The sequence below is a fragment of the Pollicipes pollicipes genome, unplaced genomic scaffold (genome assembly GCF_011947565.3).
Source record: "Pollicipes pollicipes isolate AB1234 unplaced genomic scaffold, Ppol_2.1 Scaffold_4295;HRSCAF=5057_pilon_pilon_pilon, whole genome shotgun sequence".
Taxonomy (NCBI): domain Eukaryota; kingdom Metazoa; phylum Arthropoda; class Thecostraca; order Pollicipedomorpha; family Pollicipedidae; genus Pollicipes; species Pollicipes pollicipes.
Genome location: NW_023596461.1, coordinates 31,838,955 through 31,854,781, shown reverse-complemented (window position 1 = coordinate 31,854,781; position 15,827 = coordinate 31,838,955). Strand labels below are relative to the sequence as shown.

Genomic DNA, 15,827 nt, shown 5'->3' with positions numbered 1-15,827 from the left:
GGCAAGACCGGCGCCCGGAGACGGCGCGTCGCCGGCCTTGGCGACCCGGGTCCAGGTACCGACGGTGCCTGAGGTACCGCGAGGTACGGCCGTGTGTGACGGTACCATCGTGTGTCTTCGAACCGCTGCGAGTGCCAGCGCCGCTGTGTCCCGGCGCCGTTGTGCTGACCGCTGAGTGCTGGCCGGTGGTGCCGAGCGCTGCGCCGCCGCTGTGTCTGGTGTTGGCTGTCCCAGCGCCGCCGTGCCTGCTGTTGGCTGACCCAGCGCCGCTGCCTGTTGTCGGATGCCCCAGCGCTGCTGGGTGTCGCAGCGCCGCCGTACCTGACCGTAGGTTCCGACACCGCCGTGACCGCCGGGCCCGGTTTAGCGGCGTGCGCTACGACGCGGCCCAGTGACCCCGGCGGCCGGCCGGCCTCGCCAGACCGCTAGCTCTCGTCACGGCTCGTCAGCGGGTCTGTATTGATACACGACAGAGGAGTCGACAAGAATAGGCGCCGGCGAGGGCCGTGGAAATCACACGGAGCATATCATTGAGCATTACCACGGCGCGAGGCGGCTGACGGCGAGAGCCGTCCAGCCACAATGGACGCCACCAGAATGTCTTCCACGCCTTTAAAAGGCTACTGAAGAACATCGGAACTGGACACGGGTTCCGATGCACGAAATCACAAGCTGCACATTCGTAGTGGAGTATGGAGCGCCTACGTTTGTACATGCAAGATCACACAGGCCCCGTCCGCGCTTTCATTCCATTGGTTCACCCCGATGCTATCATGGATTCATTGCATATATGTGCGCGACCCTACGCGATGGGAACGAACAATCGAAAAACGTGACGAAACAACCCAGCGCGCGGCCAGATTCGCCAGGCGCTCCCTACCCGCGCCACTCGGCGAATCCAAATACAGACTAACGAGGCTCCGCTCCGCCAAGATCAATCACTCTTCTTGGCCTTCTTCCCTGCCTTCTTCTTGGCGGGCTTGGCGGGCTTGGCATTCCAGTAGTAGAGCACCTGGGCGGCAAGCAAGCCGTTGACCAGGGAGGTGGCGATGAAGGTGACGATGAGGGTCGTATCGCCGGTGTCCTGAACGGACGTGAAGATGCGCGCCAGCGAGCCCGCGAACAGCAGGAACACCGTCACCGCCGACAACTGGCCCGTCGATCCGTTGCGGAAGTTGGACACGGCCTGGATCAGCTGCAAACAGACGGCGGAGTCAGCGGGCTCGCGGCGATAAAGCGGACGAGGGCGCGTTCGCGCGCAGCGCCGCGAAAGGGCGATATCAGCTGCTGTTGGATCGGTCGGCGGCGCGGCGCCCCGCCCACGCGTCTCTTGCAAACCGCATGACAACACAGAGCACATGTTGGGACCTGTCGCGGGATATGCTCCAGCGGCCGCCGGCTGCCCCGGCAGACGGCGACCGCCGGCCGTCGACGGCACCAGCCGCCCTCCAGGGCTGGAGCAGGAGCCGGAGCGCGCCCGGTTGAGGCCCAGTGGGCGAACGACAACGTCGTCAGCGGCGGGTCATTACCGACAGCTGGGCGTGGTGCGCTCTTTTGCATGGCATTCGACGCCGAGCGGGCCAAACAATGGCGCCGACAAATTGTGGGCATTCGTGAGTGGCGCCATTACGAGCGCCCGCCGCTGGGCGGGACCTGCCGCAGCAGGATCACCTCGCGCGACATTCAGCGTCGTCGGTACTCAAAGCAGGATCATTCCTTCCTCACTCAGCGCCAAAATCAACGGGCCGTCCGTCAAAGCGCGCAAGCCAGCGCCTCAGCGGCGGGCGGCGCGCCCTCGCCGAGCCGGCTGTGCCGGCCGCGCGCGCCTGGCAACTTGGCGACAACAGACCGCATGGAGACGGCTGGGGTGGCGCGTTGCCCCAGAGACAGCCTCGATCGCGTCCAGCATGCGGCCGCCCGTTACGGGCCCGCCGCTACGGCAGAGCCGTGGTCATCCGTCACATAAGAACGGGCTCCGACCGACCCCACGGCCCAGGTCGACGTTCCCACCAGCGTCGCGCCCCCCGCCGCCCCGCCCGTCAGGCGGCCGCGCCGCGCGCGCTTCCACGCTCGACTACGTGACCGCCATGTCTTCTGGGCTGACGCGCGGCCGAAGCTTACGAAATGATTAAGCCATGGTCGACGGCGGCGGCGGGCGGGCGCCGGCGGCGCCGGCGGTCCGGCGGTGGGCGGGTCGACGCCGCGTGCGGCGCGATATATCCCGCGACGCGCCCGGCCCTATCATCTGCGCGAATTACCATAAACAACGCGGTGATCACGGGCGACGGCACCCGCCGCCATCGCCGCTGATTTATATGAGAACGCGACGAATTAGAGCCGGCCGGCATTCCTGGCGCACCGGCCGTCCAGCTGACGAGGCGAGGCTGGAGCGAGGCGGAGCTCACCGTTACGGAGGCCGACTGCACGCAGCCCCGACTCGGCGCTGCCTCCGAGTACGAAGCAGTTGTACGAGTCGACATATCAAACACGGAGTCTGATGTCGGGAGTTATGCTCTGAAACTGACCCCGGTCGCGCGAGAAGAGCGCGCTGGAACCGAAGCCTGACGGCGCGGGACCTCTCGGGACGGGACGGCGCACCGGCGAGCGCTGCAGGGCGCGTCACATGTCGGGACGCCCGGCCTTGTCGCAGTCAGGAGTCCTATCCGGGGCCGGCCCGAAACGATTCATCACCTGTACTGTCAGGTCCGAGCTGGACGAGGCACAGGAGGAGGAGGGAGGAGGAGAGGAGCGGGAGGAGGAGGGTGCTCTCATGCAGCGATGCGCTGGCACCCAGCGCGACGTACCCTCAGTGAGACCATCCCACATACTGCAATTCGCGGGACAGATTCCTCGCAGCGAGACGAGTCTGACGGGTCTCAGGAGCCCCAAACAAGACAGCCTCCTCCACAGACGAAAGGCGAGGACGGAGCCTGTGCACAGTACGCACAGACCGCAGCCCTCGGCCGGCTATGTGGCCTCTATGTGGCCTATGTGGCCGTGCACGCCACGTCTCCACGTTAACGCGGCGCCCCCGCCCGTCCCCGGCGGCCGGCGGTGCCTGCTCGCCGGGCGGCGGCAGCCGGCGGGGTCACCCGGCCCGCTCCGGAGACGAATGGGTCCGTCACGGTCGAGCGCCTCCCGGCCCTGAATCACGCCGCTGCCGAGAACCGCGCGTCCTCGCCGCCGCCGGAAACGACATCTCCCGCGCCGCGCGGGGTCGCGGTCCCGCCGCCGTGCACGCCGCGCCGCCGCGGCTGCGGGGAGGGTCGCCCGCCGCGCCGCGCGGCGACTGCTGCTCGGCGGCGGCCTCCGCGCGGCTCGCGCGGTCGCGCGGGATTTCCGCGAACGGCGTCGTCACTGGCCGCTGATTGCATTGCTATTCGGCGGGCGGCGGCCGGGGCAAGCGGCTGCGGTCAGGCAGCTCGCCGCGAGCCGGCCGGCCGACGCCGATGACAATGAACGCTGGCCGCACGCTGCAGGCAGAGCAGGGGTGTGAATGTGATAGCGCTAGGACAGAGGTCTGCTTCTAGGAGTCACGCCATGGCATGACTGAGAGCGATGGGTGGCCCGCGCACGAAAGCGCGTCCAGTACTTCCCTGGTTTCATGACGTGCCTGGGATTAAATTGACAAGCTCATTGCATTTCGTCCAGCGGCAGGAATTCCTGGCCGGCGACAATTTCGGCCGGCGGCCGGCCCCACAGCCATCGTGGACCACCCGTTCGCTCTCATATCTCAATACGTTCAGATATGTATCTGGCGCGCCTACCGCTGCGCGCGCCGGCCCAAAGCGGGGCCCGATCGCCGGCGTCCTCGGACCCGCGGTGGCCGGTATTTCGGCGGCGGTCCAGCGGCGGCGGACCAGCGGCCTGGACGGTCCGCCCGCCGCCGGGGGCGTGCGCGGCGGGCGGCGGCGGCGGCGGCGGCGGCCGTGCAGGCCACCCAGCCGGCAGCGGGTGTCGGTATTTGTGTCCACCTGTCGGCGGGGTGGCGCCGACACGCGGCCGCGCCCGCCGCGTGTACCAGGCCCGATACGATCGCGGTCCAGGTGCGCCCGCCGGCCGGACATGACACGGCCGGCGGGGGGCCGGGGGTGGCGGGGGAGCAGGGCCGCCGCCGCCGCCCTCGATCGGCCCGGCCGATACCAGCCGGGCACACGCTGCTGGCATGACGGCGGCGCGCTCATTCATTTGTTTTGGCGACGCTCGGCCGGTTTTTACGTGCGGTCGCGGTCGTTTGCCGGGGAGATTGAGATGCCACGGGCCGTGACGCGTTCGCTGGCATCTCATTGGTATTTGATGGTAATGCCGGCCACAGAGGGATATGTGGAGACGAGGGACCGGAGAGCGGTCAGTCGTCACCAGCACCAGGTGTCACAGGTAGGCTGGACAGGCCTCGGCAGAAGAGTGGGCGTGCCCCCAATGTGGGTCGAACATACCATATCATATACCATAGCCAACGGGATAAAGCCAGACCTTGCTAATGTCGAACGGCTTTCGTGCGAACCCGTCAGCACGACCCCAGCCACGCCTCAGGAGAAGACATCACAGGGATTCGCTGCGCCTGAGAGGTCCGGCAGGACTGGACCAGCTCCCGGTAGAAAGGCACGGCTGAGACCACACACCTGCCCCGGCGCACAGCGGCAGGTCGGGGTGGGTGTCGACTGACCAGCTCCAGCGGGCGAGACACGCCGGAACGATCAACCGGCCGCGGTGTTGAAGTTGAGGTCGGAACGCCAGCTGAGCCTTCGCGGAAGCGGTCGGTGGGATCAGGTCACCCCGACGGCCGCGGTGGGCGCAGCTGACGCCGCGGCCGCTGTGGCGCGGGTCCGGGGCCGGGACGGCCGGCCAGCGGCGCAGGACGGTCGGCGGCGGCCCGAGTGAGAGGTCAGGATGGTGCAGCCGCCGCTGCCACCGCAGAGTGCTGAGTCAGGGCCGTCGGTTCGAGACCGGGCCTCGGCGGGAGCTTCGCCGCCTTAATGGCGCCGCGATGATGTGGGACAAGATGATTAATCGTCCAGGCAACCAGGTGATGGCCAATTTGACGATAATTTAAGGTGTTAATGATTGTACGGACATAGATTGCCGCTGAGCAATATCCATGCAAAGCGATTCATCACAGGCTGAATTTTATCATTCCGTTCGCACTATATCATCTGGTGACGTGCGCCGATTGCAAAAAGGCGGAGCACTCAGCGTCCTTTCCGCGGCCACGCCTGCGTCACGGGAGCGGCCGCGTCTCTCCGGCGCGCCGGCAGCTCCCCGAGTTCTGCCGGGCTCGGGTCCGCCGGCGGCCGCGGTCGACCACCGGGCGCTGCGACCACCCCGGCCGGACCGGCGACGCGATTTTAATAACAAGTTGCCCGACAGGCCGGCCGCGCGCCGGAACAAAAGAGCGCCCGCGCCGACGCGGTGGCCCTCCCCCTCTCTCTCCCAGGACGGCGCACATTTTTCATACGCTCTTTTGTCTTGGCATCCCGGCGGAATCAATCGCGGCGGCCGTACGTGCTGGCCGGTGACGTACGGCCGACATAGACGTCGCCGACTGAGAGCGCTCCGAGCGGTGAGCACTATTAAACGCGCTCGCCCGATGGGCGCCACTGCCTGGCGGTCGTAGCCGGTAACTTAACACGGCGGTAATGCACGCCGCAGCCGGCCCGGCGGCCGCCACAAAGGGGCGCGGCCCGCCCGGCACCGGCTCGGGTCATAGGTCACGGCGCACGTGCATGACCTCTGACTGCGGGGATCGGCCGGCCGAAGCGCCCCAAGACAAAGCGCACACGACCCGTCGCCAACAATGGGAAGATCGATTCCTAAAGCTTATTGCCCATGATTATACGGTCAGTATGCAACATAAATTTAACCACACTTCTGACAAATTCGGTCGCGGCACGAGTTTGACAAACAGACTCGGTAAACATTAGGATTCAGCGTTTTTCGGCGGCGGTTTAATGCAACCAGCCACGAACGGCGATCAACCGGCGGCCGCCCGCTGTCATGATCAAACACATTAGTCTCTGCTAAGCGCGACAGGAAACGCGACCCAGCCGCATTAAGACGTCGACTTTCCACCAAACTGTGCGCATTGGGAGCGGTTAAAAAATTACCGGCGCCCACGAAAGGAATGATAGAAGGCCGCGCGGTGGATCTTCACAACGGGAATCGTTAACTAACAGCGGTGGTTAGCGTAACCGCATATTATGCGCGACAGACAATTCATAACAAAAGTTGATAGGGAAAACCAAGCGCAGAAAAGCCAGCTCAATTTACGAGACCACAGGCTTCCCGACACCGTCCATACAAACTAATGCCTTTTTAATGACTGGGTCAAACTTTGTACACACACGAACATCTTAATAATCCCACCGAGAAGGAAACCGGCGAAGACGGTCCGATCACCACGATTCCCCGAAAAACAGCGGCCCGCCGCGCGGCGACAGCGCAGCACAGCCGGTCAAAACGGAGCGTCCGCCAAATCGCACACGTGATCCAAAGGATGACCGCGGAGCGCCGCAATCGTGGTCAGTATATGAGGAGTCGGTCCAGGGGTTAAGCAGGCTAGGCCTATCCTCTACTGCCATCCGAAGACAATGTCTCCGTGCAGCAGAGGTCGTCGACAGGCCGCGCCGGGGGTCACGCCAGGTCGGCCGGACCGGGCCCAACGACAAGCGGCAGGGCGCGGGGGCCACCGCACCGGCTCCCGATATAGCAACGCTCGGCCGGGCCGCGGCTGGCGGCGGGGTCAGAGTTGGGTCGATACCGATCGGGTGCGACGGACGGGGGGGGGGAGGGCGAGGGTCGGGGGGTCGGGACGGCGCACGACGGGGCACCTCCGGTCCTGGGTGGCCCGCCCATTTGTCACCCGGACACCCGGGCCCCGGGGGGTGCCCAGGTCACCCGCCGCCGCCGGACGCGCCGCGCGCTGTGACGCCGGCAACCACGTCATACTGTCACGTCACGCGGTGACGTCAGCACACGCCTGCACAACGGTTGACGTCACACACTGACGCCAGTAAGGACGTCCGTGCGGCGACGCCGGCACCGTCACCGTCGCCACACAGATGCGGCACTGGCGTCCGTGCGGCGACGCTGACGCTGCCACCATCGCCCCACAGATGCGGCACTGACGCCTCGCTGCGACTCCAACACCACGGTAACACGAGTGTCACAGTTGTGCGCCGGTACCGCCGCCATGAACACCAGGCACAACCAGCGTCGGCAGACGTCGGGCTGGCGACGGCAGCGCCTCCGCTCGATGCGTTTCGCCCCTGAACACAGCTGATTCCGTCGTTATGCCGGCACAGCTCGCGATATATGACACTGGACGGCGTGGGCACGTGGTGTCCAGGGCACACCGCTTCTCGAGAGCTGGATTTAAGGCCACTTTGCATTCTTTGCACATTTCTGTAGACCTTGATGCCGTCAACACCACGCTCATCATCACAAAACGCCGACCACCACTCATTTAGGAACTGTGATCAAGCGTTACTTTCCCAACCAGGAACCAACCTCTCATTGTGCTTGGAGAGCTCTTTGGTACAGCTGGCCGCAAGGTGGGCATTCCTGAATTACTGCACAGGACCCGCATCGGTGGGAACAAAACAAACGCGGCCGGAATTTCGGACAATGGGGCTGCATCGCAGCCTCCAAGGCCCGGCCGCAATGCCAGGAATGCCCCACCTCCTAATTGCAGCTTTCATCCGCAGAAAACTGGCCACAATTTCCACAGCCCCTTCTCCTAATTGAAAATGACAGATCACCGGCCGCAGGCAAAACAACCACGAGAAAACAAACTGAGCGCGAGCGGAGCAGGGGCGCGGGCAGCGGCCGGCGCCGTGTTTTACCGGCGCGATGCGGGCTGGGTGGGCCCACCAGACGCAGAGAGGACGCGGAGGCCAGCGGAGGGGGCGTGCCCGCGACAGGAGGACAAGCCTCCGGAGTTCTGACCCGGTTTTTCGGACACGAGCGGACTGAGCTAGCGGCGGCATTACGTCTGCCGCTGAACAGCATACGCGAAGGTAATGGTATCGGCATTTACGGAACTAATAGCAATACCCGCAACCTTGTGTGTGTGACTTCATATATGGGAACATTTGAGACCAATTGCCAACAAAAAATAATGTAAATATTCACGTTTGGACAATGACCAACTCGCCACCTTCCATATCTAACACGTTTGACAGTTCAGTCATCCTTCTTGCTACGCATCCCATCTGACAGAAAAGGCAGCGTTGATTCCCTTTGGCTGCTATTGCCATTTGATGCATCACCACCACAGGAATGATACCTCAAGCACTGCAATGTCTCATGGCAGTGTGTGTCAGAAAAAAAAGAGTGTCGGATCGCGCGGGCCCGTAATCACGACCGCGACAGCTCTTCGACCGGAGACAGACGGTCCAGCCACACGCACAGCGTCTATTCGCTTGAGACTCGTCTTTCATAGGCACACGCCGTCCTAGAGTTGCTGCCGGTGACGTCCTAGGTATCTACACCAGAAGGTGCCCTAAGCTCAGGCGTAAAAATAATGCCTGATATGATTACCCGCGACGTCACAGGGTACATCCTCGTCCTTGGGATTGTGCAATGGGTAGTGGGCATCCGATGCGCCCCACTTCACATACAAGGAGTGGAGTGGAAGGAGTGGAGTGGAAGGAGTGGGGTGGAAGGAGTGGAGTGGATACAACATGAATCCTGGGGGCAAACTGGGCTCCGCTGGTAGCGTTGTTTGATTCCAGCAGGGGACGGTGCCCAGTGTGAGACATCATCAGTATGACTCTGCCACTCAGTTTGACCCGGCGCCGGCCGGCCGGCCCGGGGCAGGCCTCCTAGCCCGACCCCGCCAGGTCAGCCCACCTGACCCGGCGCCGGCCGACCCAGGGCGGGGGCGCGCCTCGTCGCCGCCTGATGGAGCGGGCCGGAGCCGGGCGGCCGGCACAATGGCTGGGACGAGCGGCGGCGACCCGGCCGACCCGGCCCGACAGATCTGGGCCAGCCCGACTGACAGCCGCCGACAGGCGCGCACCGCCGCCGCGCTGGCGGAGGACACACGACGGACACAGCCGCAGCCGAGACGGAGGACACACGGCGGACACAGCACCGCCGCCGCGCTGGCAGAGGACACGCAGCGAACACAGCCACAGCGGAGACGGAGGACACACGGCGGACACAGCACCGCAGCCGCGCTGGCAGAGGACACGCAGCGAACACAGCCACAGCGGAGACGGAGGACACACGGCGGACACAGCACCGCAGCCGCGCTGGCGGAGGACACGCAGCGGACACAGCCGCGGCGGAGACGGAGGACACGCAGCGGACACAACCGCAGCGGAGACGGAGGACACAAGGCGGACACAGCCGCAGCGGAGAGGGAGGACACACGGCGGACACAGCACAGCCGCCGCGCTGACTGAGGACACGCAGCGGACACAGCCGCAGCGGAGACGGAGGACACAAGGCGGACACAGCACGGCCGCCGCGCTGACGGAGGACACGCGGCGGACGAACCTCGGCCGTGGCGGAGACGGGAGGACACCAGCGGACACAGCAGGTCCGCAGCAGGGACGGCAGTGCTCCACTTCAGAGCGAACCGTGTTCTGATCACGTGGACGCCCGAACCGCGCGAGTTCCCGCGACAACATCGGGGAGATTATTCTCCGGCCGATCCGTTACCGCGGCGACCGCCAGACTCGACATACACGTCTGGCTCATCACATTTGCAGCATTGGAGGCCGAGGACGGCGAGGGACACCAGCAACGGACGCCGCGTGGAAGCAGCCCGTTTATTTTTCAGTCACCTATGTGAGTTACGCGACCGCAGCAATGCCGATAAAGCATGAACAGCAAGCTACCCCAACGCGCCCTTCCACAACAAAAGCCTGCCGGGTCTCGACTGCCCGCATACGGTACACACAGAGCCCATGCTACGGATGCTGTACCCTGCAGAAGCCGCCAGCGGCCCGGCGCAGGACCGGGCCGGATCGTCACCGGCCGCAAAGGGCTGCCGCTGGACACTGACGGGCGACAAGTGCGTGCGTGCGTGTGCGTGTGACTGACACACCGCCGAGATTACATTGGCCGGTCACCTTGCAGCGCCACGCTGCCCGTCGCCGGCCTGGTCGGACGGCGACCGCGGCCCGGATCATGCTGTGGGGTCTGCTTTGGGCTGTTCTGTGGGATGTGGTGTGCACTTTGGGTTGGGCCATATTGTGTGCTGTGCCGCAGGCGGTGGTGTGTGCTGTGCCGTGGACTGTGCTGTGTGCTGTGTGCTGCGGGCTGTGCTGTGTGCTGTGGACTGTGTGCTGTGCCCTAGGCTGTGGCGTGTGCTGTGCCGTGGACTGTGCTGTGTGCTGTACTGTGTGCTGTGGGCTGTGTGCTGTGCCGTAGGCTGTGGTGTGTGCTGTGCCGTGTGCTGTGCCGTGTGCTGTGCCGTGTGTTGTGCTGTGTGCTGTGCCGCGTGTGGGCTCGGCTTGTGACATTGCGTCGGCGTGGTCCGGCGGCCCGGCGCGCCTCGGCGCCGACGTGTGACCGGCAGCAGCACCCTTCCGTCCGGCGCCCGGCACGCAGCAGCACGGGGACCGCGGTCCGGACACACGGCGCACGGACCGCCACGCAGCAGCACGGGGACCGCAGTCCGGACACACGGCGAACGGACCGCCACGCAGGACACAGCGCTCCGACCGCAGCGTCAGGGCTGTCACGCAGGGACGCAGTGTCCAGATCGTCACGCGGTAGGCCAGAACGTCCGGGCCGTGACAAAGGGCACGTAGTTTATCATGTCCACGCCATCACGCTGGCTCCGGGTAGGCCGGCTCTCCTTTCCACACAGCAGCCTCGGGCCGTCTGGGCCCCGTATTCGGCCCAGCGCGAGGGTCCGGAGTGCCCAGAGCGGCAGGCCAGCCCACAGCGGACTCCGTCACGCGGAAGGGCCTGGGAGCAGGCCATAGGTGCGACGCCGGGACACGGCCGGCCCTTCCGCCGAGCCCAGAGCGGCCACCGTCGCCAGGACACGGCCGGCCCCTCCACCGAGTCCCAGAGCGACCACCGTCGCCAGGACACGGCCGGCCCTCCACCGAGCCCAGAGCGGCCACCGTCGCCAGGACACGGCCGGCCCCTCCACCGAGTCCAGAGCGGCTACCGCCGCCAGGACACGGCCGGCCCCTCCACCGAGTCCAGAGCGGCCACCGCCGCCAGGACACGGCCGGCCCCTCCGCCGAGTCCAGAGCGGCCACCGCCGCCAGGACACGGCCGGCCCCTCCACCGAGTCCAGAGCGGCCACCGCCGCCAGGACACGGCCGGCCCCTCCACCGAGTCCAGAGCGGCCGCCGCCGCCCGGCGGTGCCGCCTTTGTCGGTCGCAGGCCTCAAATCTGCTGATTAACCCCGCGCATTTGCATAATAAGACAAGGTGTAGAGAGCGCGGGGGAGGGGCCGGCCGCTGGATGCCGGGCGTTTTTACGGCGCGGCCGGCCGCGGCCGACCCCCAGCGGACCCCTGGCCGACCGGTGCCGACCGACCGCGCGTGTCACTGGCCGTAATGGACGCTATCAATAAACTGCAGCAGCGGCGGCGGCGACGCAGCTGCGGTCGCCAGGGCGTGCAACGGTCGCGCGCGCGCGCGCCGCCACAGATTCCGGAAAATCACAGCCACTAAATCGTCGCCGCCAGCCGCGGCCGTTTTATGTGGTGTCACAACGGTGATAAGTGTGGCTCTATAAAGTTTATCGTTGACATAAACCGCTCCATATAGTGCAATCATAAGGCAGTGCGCGACGCCGCAGGGGTCTTCTCAACGCCTTCACAGGCGGATTAGCGTTTTTGTGCCGGGCATATATTGCCCTCAACCCCCGGATCGACATTTAATGCCGGCTTTTTCACCCCGGGTGAGGGGATCATCCCCAAAGTTAGGAGAGACTGCTGGTACATGGAGGAAAATATGGGGGACCGAGCCACCCGAGCTCGGACCATAATTAACGAAATGACCGAGTCGGGCCCCGTTGTTTAATCAGCAGCTACCAGGGCCAAGGAGTCACAACACGCGGCCGGCCGCCCACCGTCGAGTTTCACGGTGCCCGCGCCACTCCATTTCTCATAAAGTCTTGACTGGTGTAATTTGTTTAATCGTACACGACGGCGGCATCAGTAAACAGAATCTTAATTATTCATTAGGTGCGCCACTGCGGCGGCGGCGTGATCGTATCGGGCCGGCCGAGGGCGGCCGGGTCAGGGGTCACCGTCCCGCGCGGCGGCGCCACCGCGACAGGACGACTTCGTTCTCCCCCTCCCCTCCCCCAGCGGCGACGCCGGCCGAGCGCAGCTCCGGCCGCGCGCGGATACGGCCCAGTCACGTGCCCACACGACGATCTCCGACATGCCTCGCAATTCAAGGGGAGGTTCGCAAGAGACGCATGTTGGACTGAGGCAGGTGGGCGGGGCGGGCGGCAGCAGAAACTTTCCGTAAGCGCTTCTGCAACATTGTGGAAACCATGCGTGGATGTGTTGCGACGGGATCTGGTTATGGCTTCTGGATCTGAACTTGGATCTGGTTTCGCACGACTCGAACGATCCAGTCTTAAGCACGCAACGCGTTAGCTGCCCACGCACGATCAAGAATCCTTGAACTGGATATACAAATTCAGTTGATATTTTTGCCATCCCCAGAGGCGCCAAGCTTTGGCTTAATATAATAAGCCCATTCTCGCACGAGCGTTACGTCGTCCACGACTGGCGCGCGCCGCAATACTGCTTATGTCCCTGAGATGCAGACGCGCGGGAGGAGCCGCTCAAGCAGAGCCGCTAGCGTACCTGGCATGACGTCATGCCTACCTGGGCCGTCCCTGAGATGTCCCTGAGACGCGGCCGCACGGGAGAAGCGGCTCCAGCAGAGCCACTAGCGTACCTGACATGACGTCATGCCTACCTGGGCCGCCCCTGGCCCGGGTCAGCCCGTCGGCGCCCCGGCCGGCGAGCGACCCCAGATGCATTAGACTCACGCCGTCCCGCACCGGACCTGCCAGGGGTCACGGGACTGATGCTGGCGCTACTACACATCAGCAATCAACGCTCAACACAGGGTCGGGGGCGCTCATCCCAGGCTCGGGGACGCTCATCCCAGGCTCGGGGGCGCTCAACACAGGCTCGGGCACCCTCAACCCAAGCTAGAGCACGCTCAACCCGGCCGTCGCGGCCCTGTCAGCCCCGGCGCGGCTCCAGTGCGGCAGGTGCTGATCTAGTACTGGTTGTCGGTCACGTGGTGCCGCGGTCTTGCGCCTCGCGTCTGGACGTTGCGAACCCTGACGTACACATGAGCGCGGCGGTAACGTCACAGAGAAGGTCGTGTCATGCGGGGAACTCGATCAATTTTCGGACATGGATGAAATGAAGGTTGGACACGGCCAAAGTGATGACACAGTGCATTCAGCTCAAAATAGCTATTTTCATTTAACTCACAATTGGAGCAATTGCATGGATACGATTTGTTGTGGGGAAACGAAATTGACTACCGTCCGTCCCGGTGGCATGGTGTCCTTTCCACCTCGTACATCAGACTCCCTGAGTAATCGCCGCATTAATCGTCCAGCGGCGCCGCGCTATTGTCTATCCAGGACGGCCTCGGCGGATCTTCGGTCGGCAGCAGGCCGGCTGTGGCCACGCCGATTCCCCGGCCGGGCCGTCACACCGATTCCCCAGCCGGGTCATCACACCGATTCCCCAGCCGGGTCATCACACCGATTCCCCAGCCGGGCCATCGCACCGATTCCCCAGCCGGGCCATCAGCACCGATTCCCCAGCGGGTCATCACACCGATTCCCCAGCCGGGCCATCACACCGATTCCCCAGCCGGGTCATCACACCGATTCCCCGGCCGGGCCATCACATCGTCCGCACGGGAGTGCTGGTGGGATCCCAGCGTCGGGCCATCACATCGGCCGCACAGGATTGCTGGTGGAATCCCAGCCACCGCCCACCTTGCGAATACATGCCAATCACAGCGTCATCCTAGCAAACGTGTTAATGTGCTGGATCTCGCACGGACCTCGCACGGATCTCCCATGGATTCCGCACGAGCGCCGCGATGTCCTCTGATCAGTGCTGCATCCCACGACGACCTATCCAACCGTTGTGGCACTGAATCGACGGCTGGAAGTCATGCGATAGATAATGCCGGAACCCCTCGGAACTTCCCATAACGCACTTGAATACCGAGCCACATCCGGGCAGCCCATACAACAGACTGAGCATTCAGCGCCGTAGCGACCAGGCGCGCAAAAAGCAGAAGAAAGGGCTGTATGTGCCATTACGCGCATTCCGAACTCATTCCTCTCGGGTACATTCCTGAGAAGGTGCGGCAATTATCACTCACCCGTAAGTGGCGCGGGCGGCGCACACCCTGAGTTTAACATTCGGTATTTAGAATTCTTTGTTTATATGCCACCCCACAAAACACATTTAATGTTTCGCCCACACACACGCCCACGAGCCCTTGACACGCATACATTTCGTTAAGGTTCCCTGTGACTATCCTCGCCGTTCAATAAGTAACGAACACATGAATCGAATAGTCGCGGGAGAGAGTACAGGGGCATGATTCACACCCGTTCTGCAAAAACAGCCAATGATGGATTTCAAACGAGCTCAAGTTTTAGGCACACATGACATACATAGCAACACATGTCCGAATGACACCGAAGCCCAGCAATGAACAGCGTGGCCGCGCGAGACACACTGACCGACCGGGGCTAGTTGGAGTCGGTTGAGGTCGACCTGTTCCTATTGTTAGTTCACTTGACACCACGGCTAATCCCACAATGTGCCAAGCCCGGAAAGGGGCAACCGCCTCCAGCTATCCGCTACCCATGTCGGGAGACAGAGCCGAGTACGTTATAAGGCGTCTCAAGACCGTACATCAACCAAGCACTGCATCCCCGCCAGCCAGTCCGGGGCACGACCCGCCAGGGCGTCCCTAGCAGCCAGCCGGGGCCAGACCTCTCTTGAAGTCCCCGCCAGCCAGCCGAGGGCCCGACCTGTCAGGGCGTTCCTAGCAGCCAGCCGGGGCCCGACTTCTCCGCCTGCCAGCCGTTTCCCGTCGCACGTGCGCAACACCCCTCCGGAGTCAGCACGCCAGAGCAGCGCGCCTTTGTCGGCGTCGCAGCGTTGTCACCGGCCCGAGACACGTGCGTGGGCAGGTCCGCACTGCGGCCCGGCCCGTCCGCCGTTCCGCGCCCCCAGCCGCGCGTGGGCGGTACCGCCGGGCGGTGCATCTGCGGGGGCGTCAGTCTCGCCCGGGGCGGGGGCGGCAGGGCCCCGCGGAGGTCTGCGGGGGCGGCGGCGGCGCAGCCGGCCGCGCCGGTGGGCGGGGACGGCGACAGGCCCGACAAGTGTAACACGCGGCCGGCTGACAACGCCCGGCCTCGACCGACACCCTTTCGACAGGCGAGCGGATCGGCCGAGCCCGGCGGCGGCGAAGCCGAGGGAGGACACCGGCGGGACAATGCGTCACCATCGGGCGGCCGGAGCCGGCGTCGGACCGACCCGTCGCGTCGAGGGGCCATTACGGCGCTACCCGGCCGCTTAGCGGACGACCCAGCGCCGACCGAGGACCCCCTAGGACTATAATTTGCCGGACCGGCCGCGCCCCGCTGTGTAATTTGTCGAATTACCAGCGGCCGCGCGACGGCGCGCTAAAACAAAGCGGCCGCCGGCCGGCGCGGCTCATCTGGGAGTCTAATGAGACGGCGCGGCCACCGGCGGGGGGCACCCGTCGTCCCCCGCCGCACCGCCCACCGCCGCACGGGGCCGGTCTCAATCACGCGCGGGCCCGACGCCGCCGAACCG

The 15,827-nt window shown here is 64.7% G+C and overlaps 1 protein-coding gene across 1 annotated transcript in view; it reads right to left on the bottom strand.

Annotated features, from left to right (window-relative positions):
- Positions 1–440: 440 nt before the first annotated feature.
- Positions 441–15,827, bottom strand: part of LOC119096195 (mannose-P-dolichol utilization defect 1 protein) — a gene marked incomplete at its 5' end in the record, with an annotated part of 37,543 nt that continues 22,156 nt past the window's right edge. Inside the window, 1 exon segment of the mRNA XM_037218987.1 lies at positions 441–1,195. Coding sequence (XP_037074882.1) covers positions 935–1,195 — 261 coding nt within the window.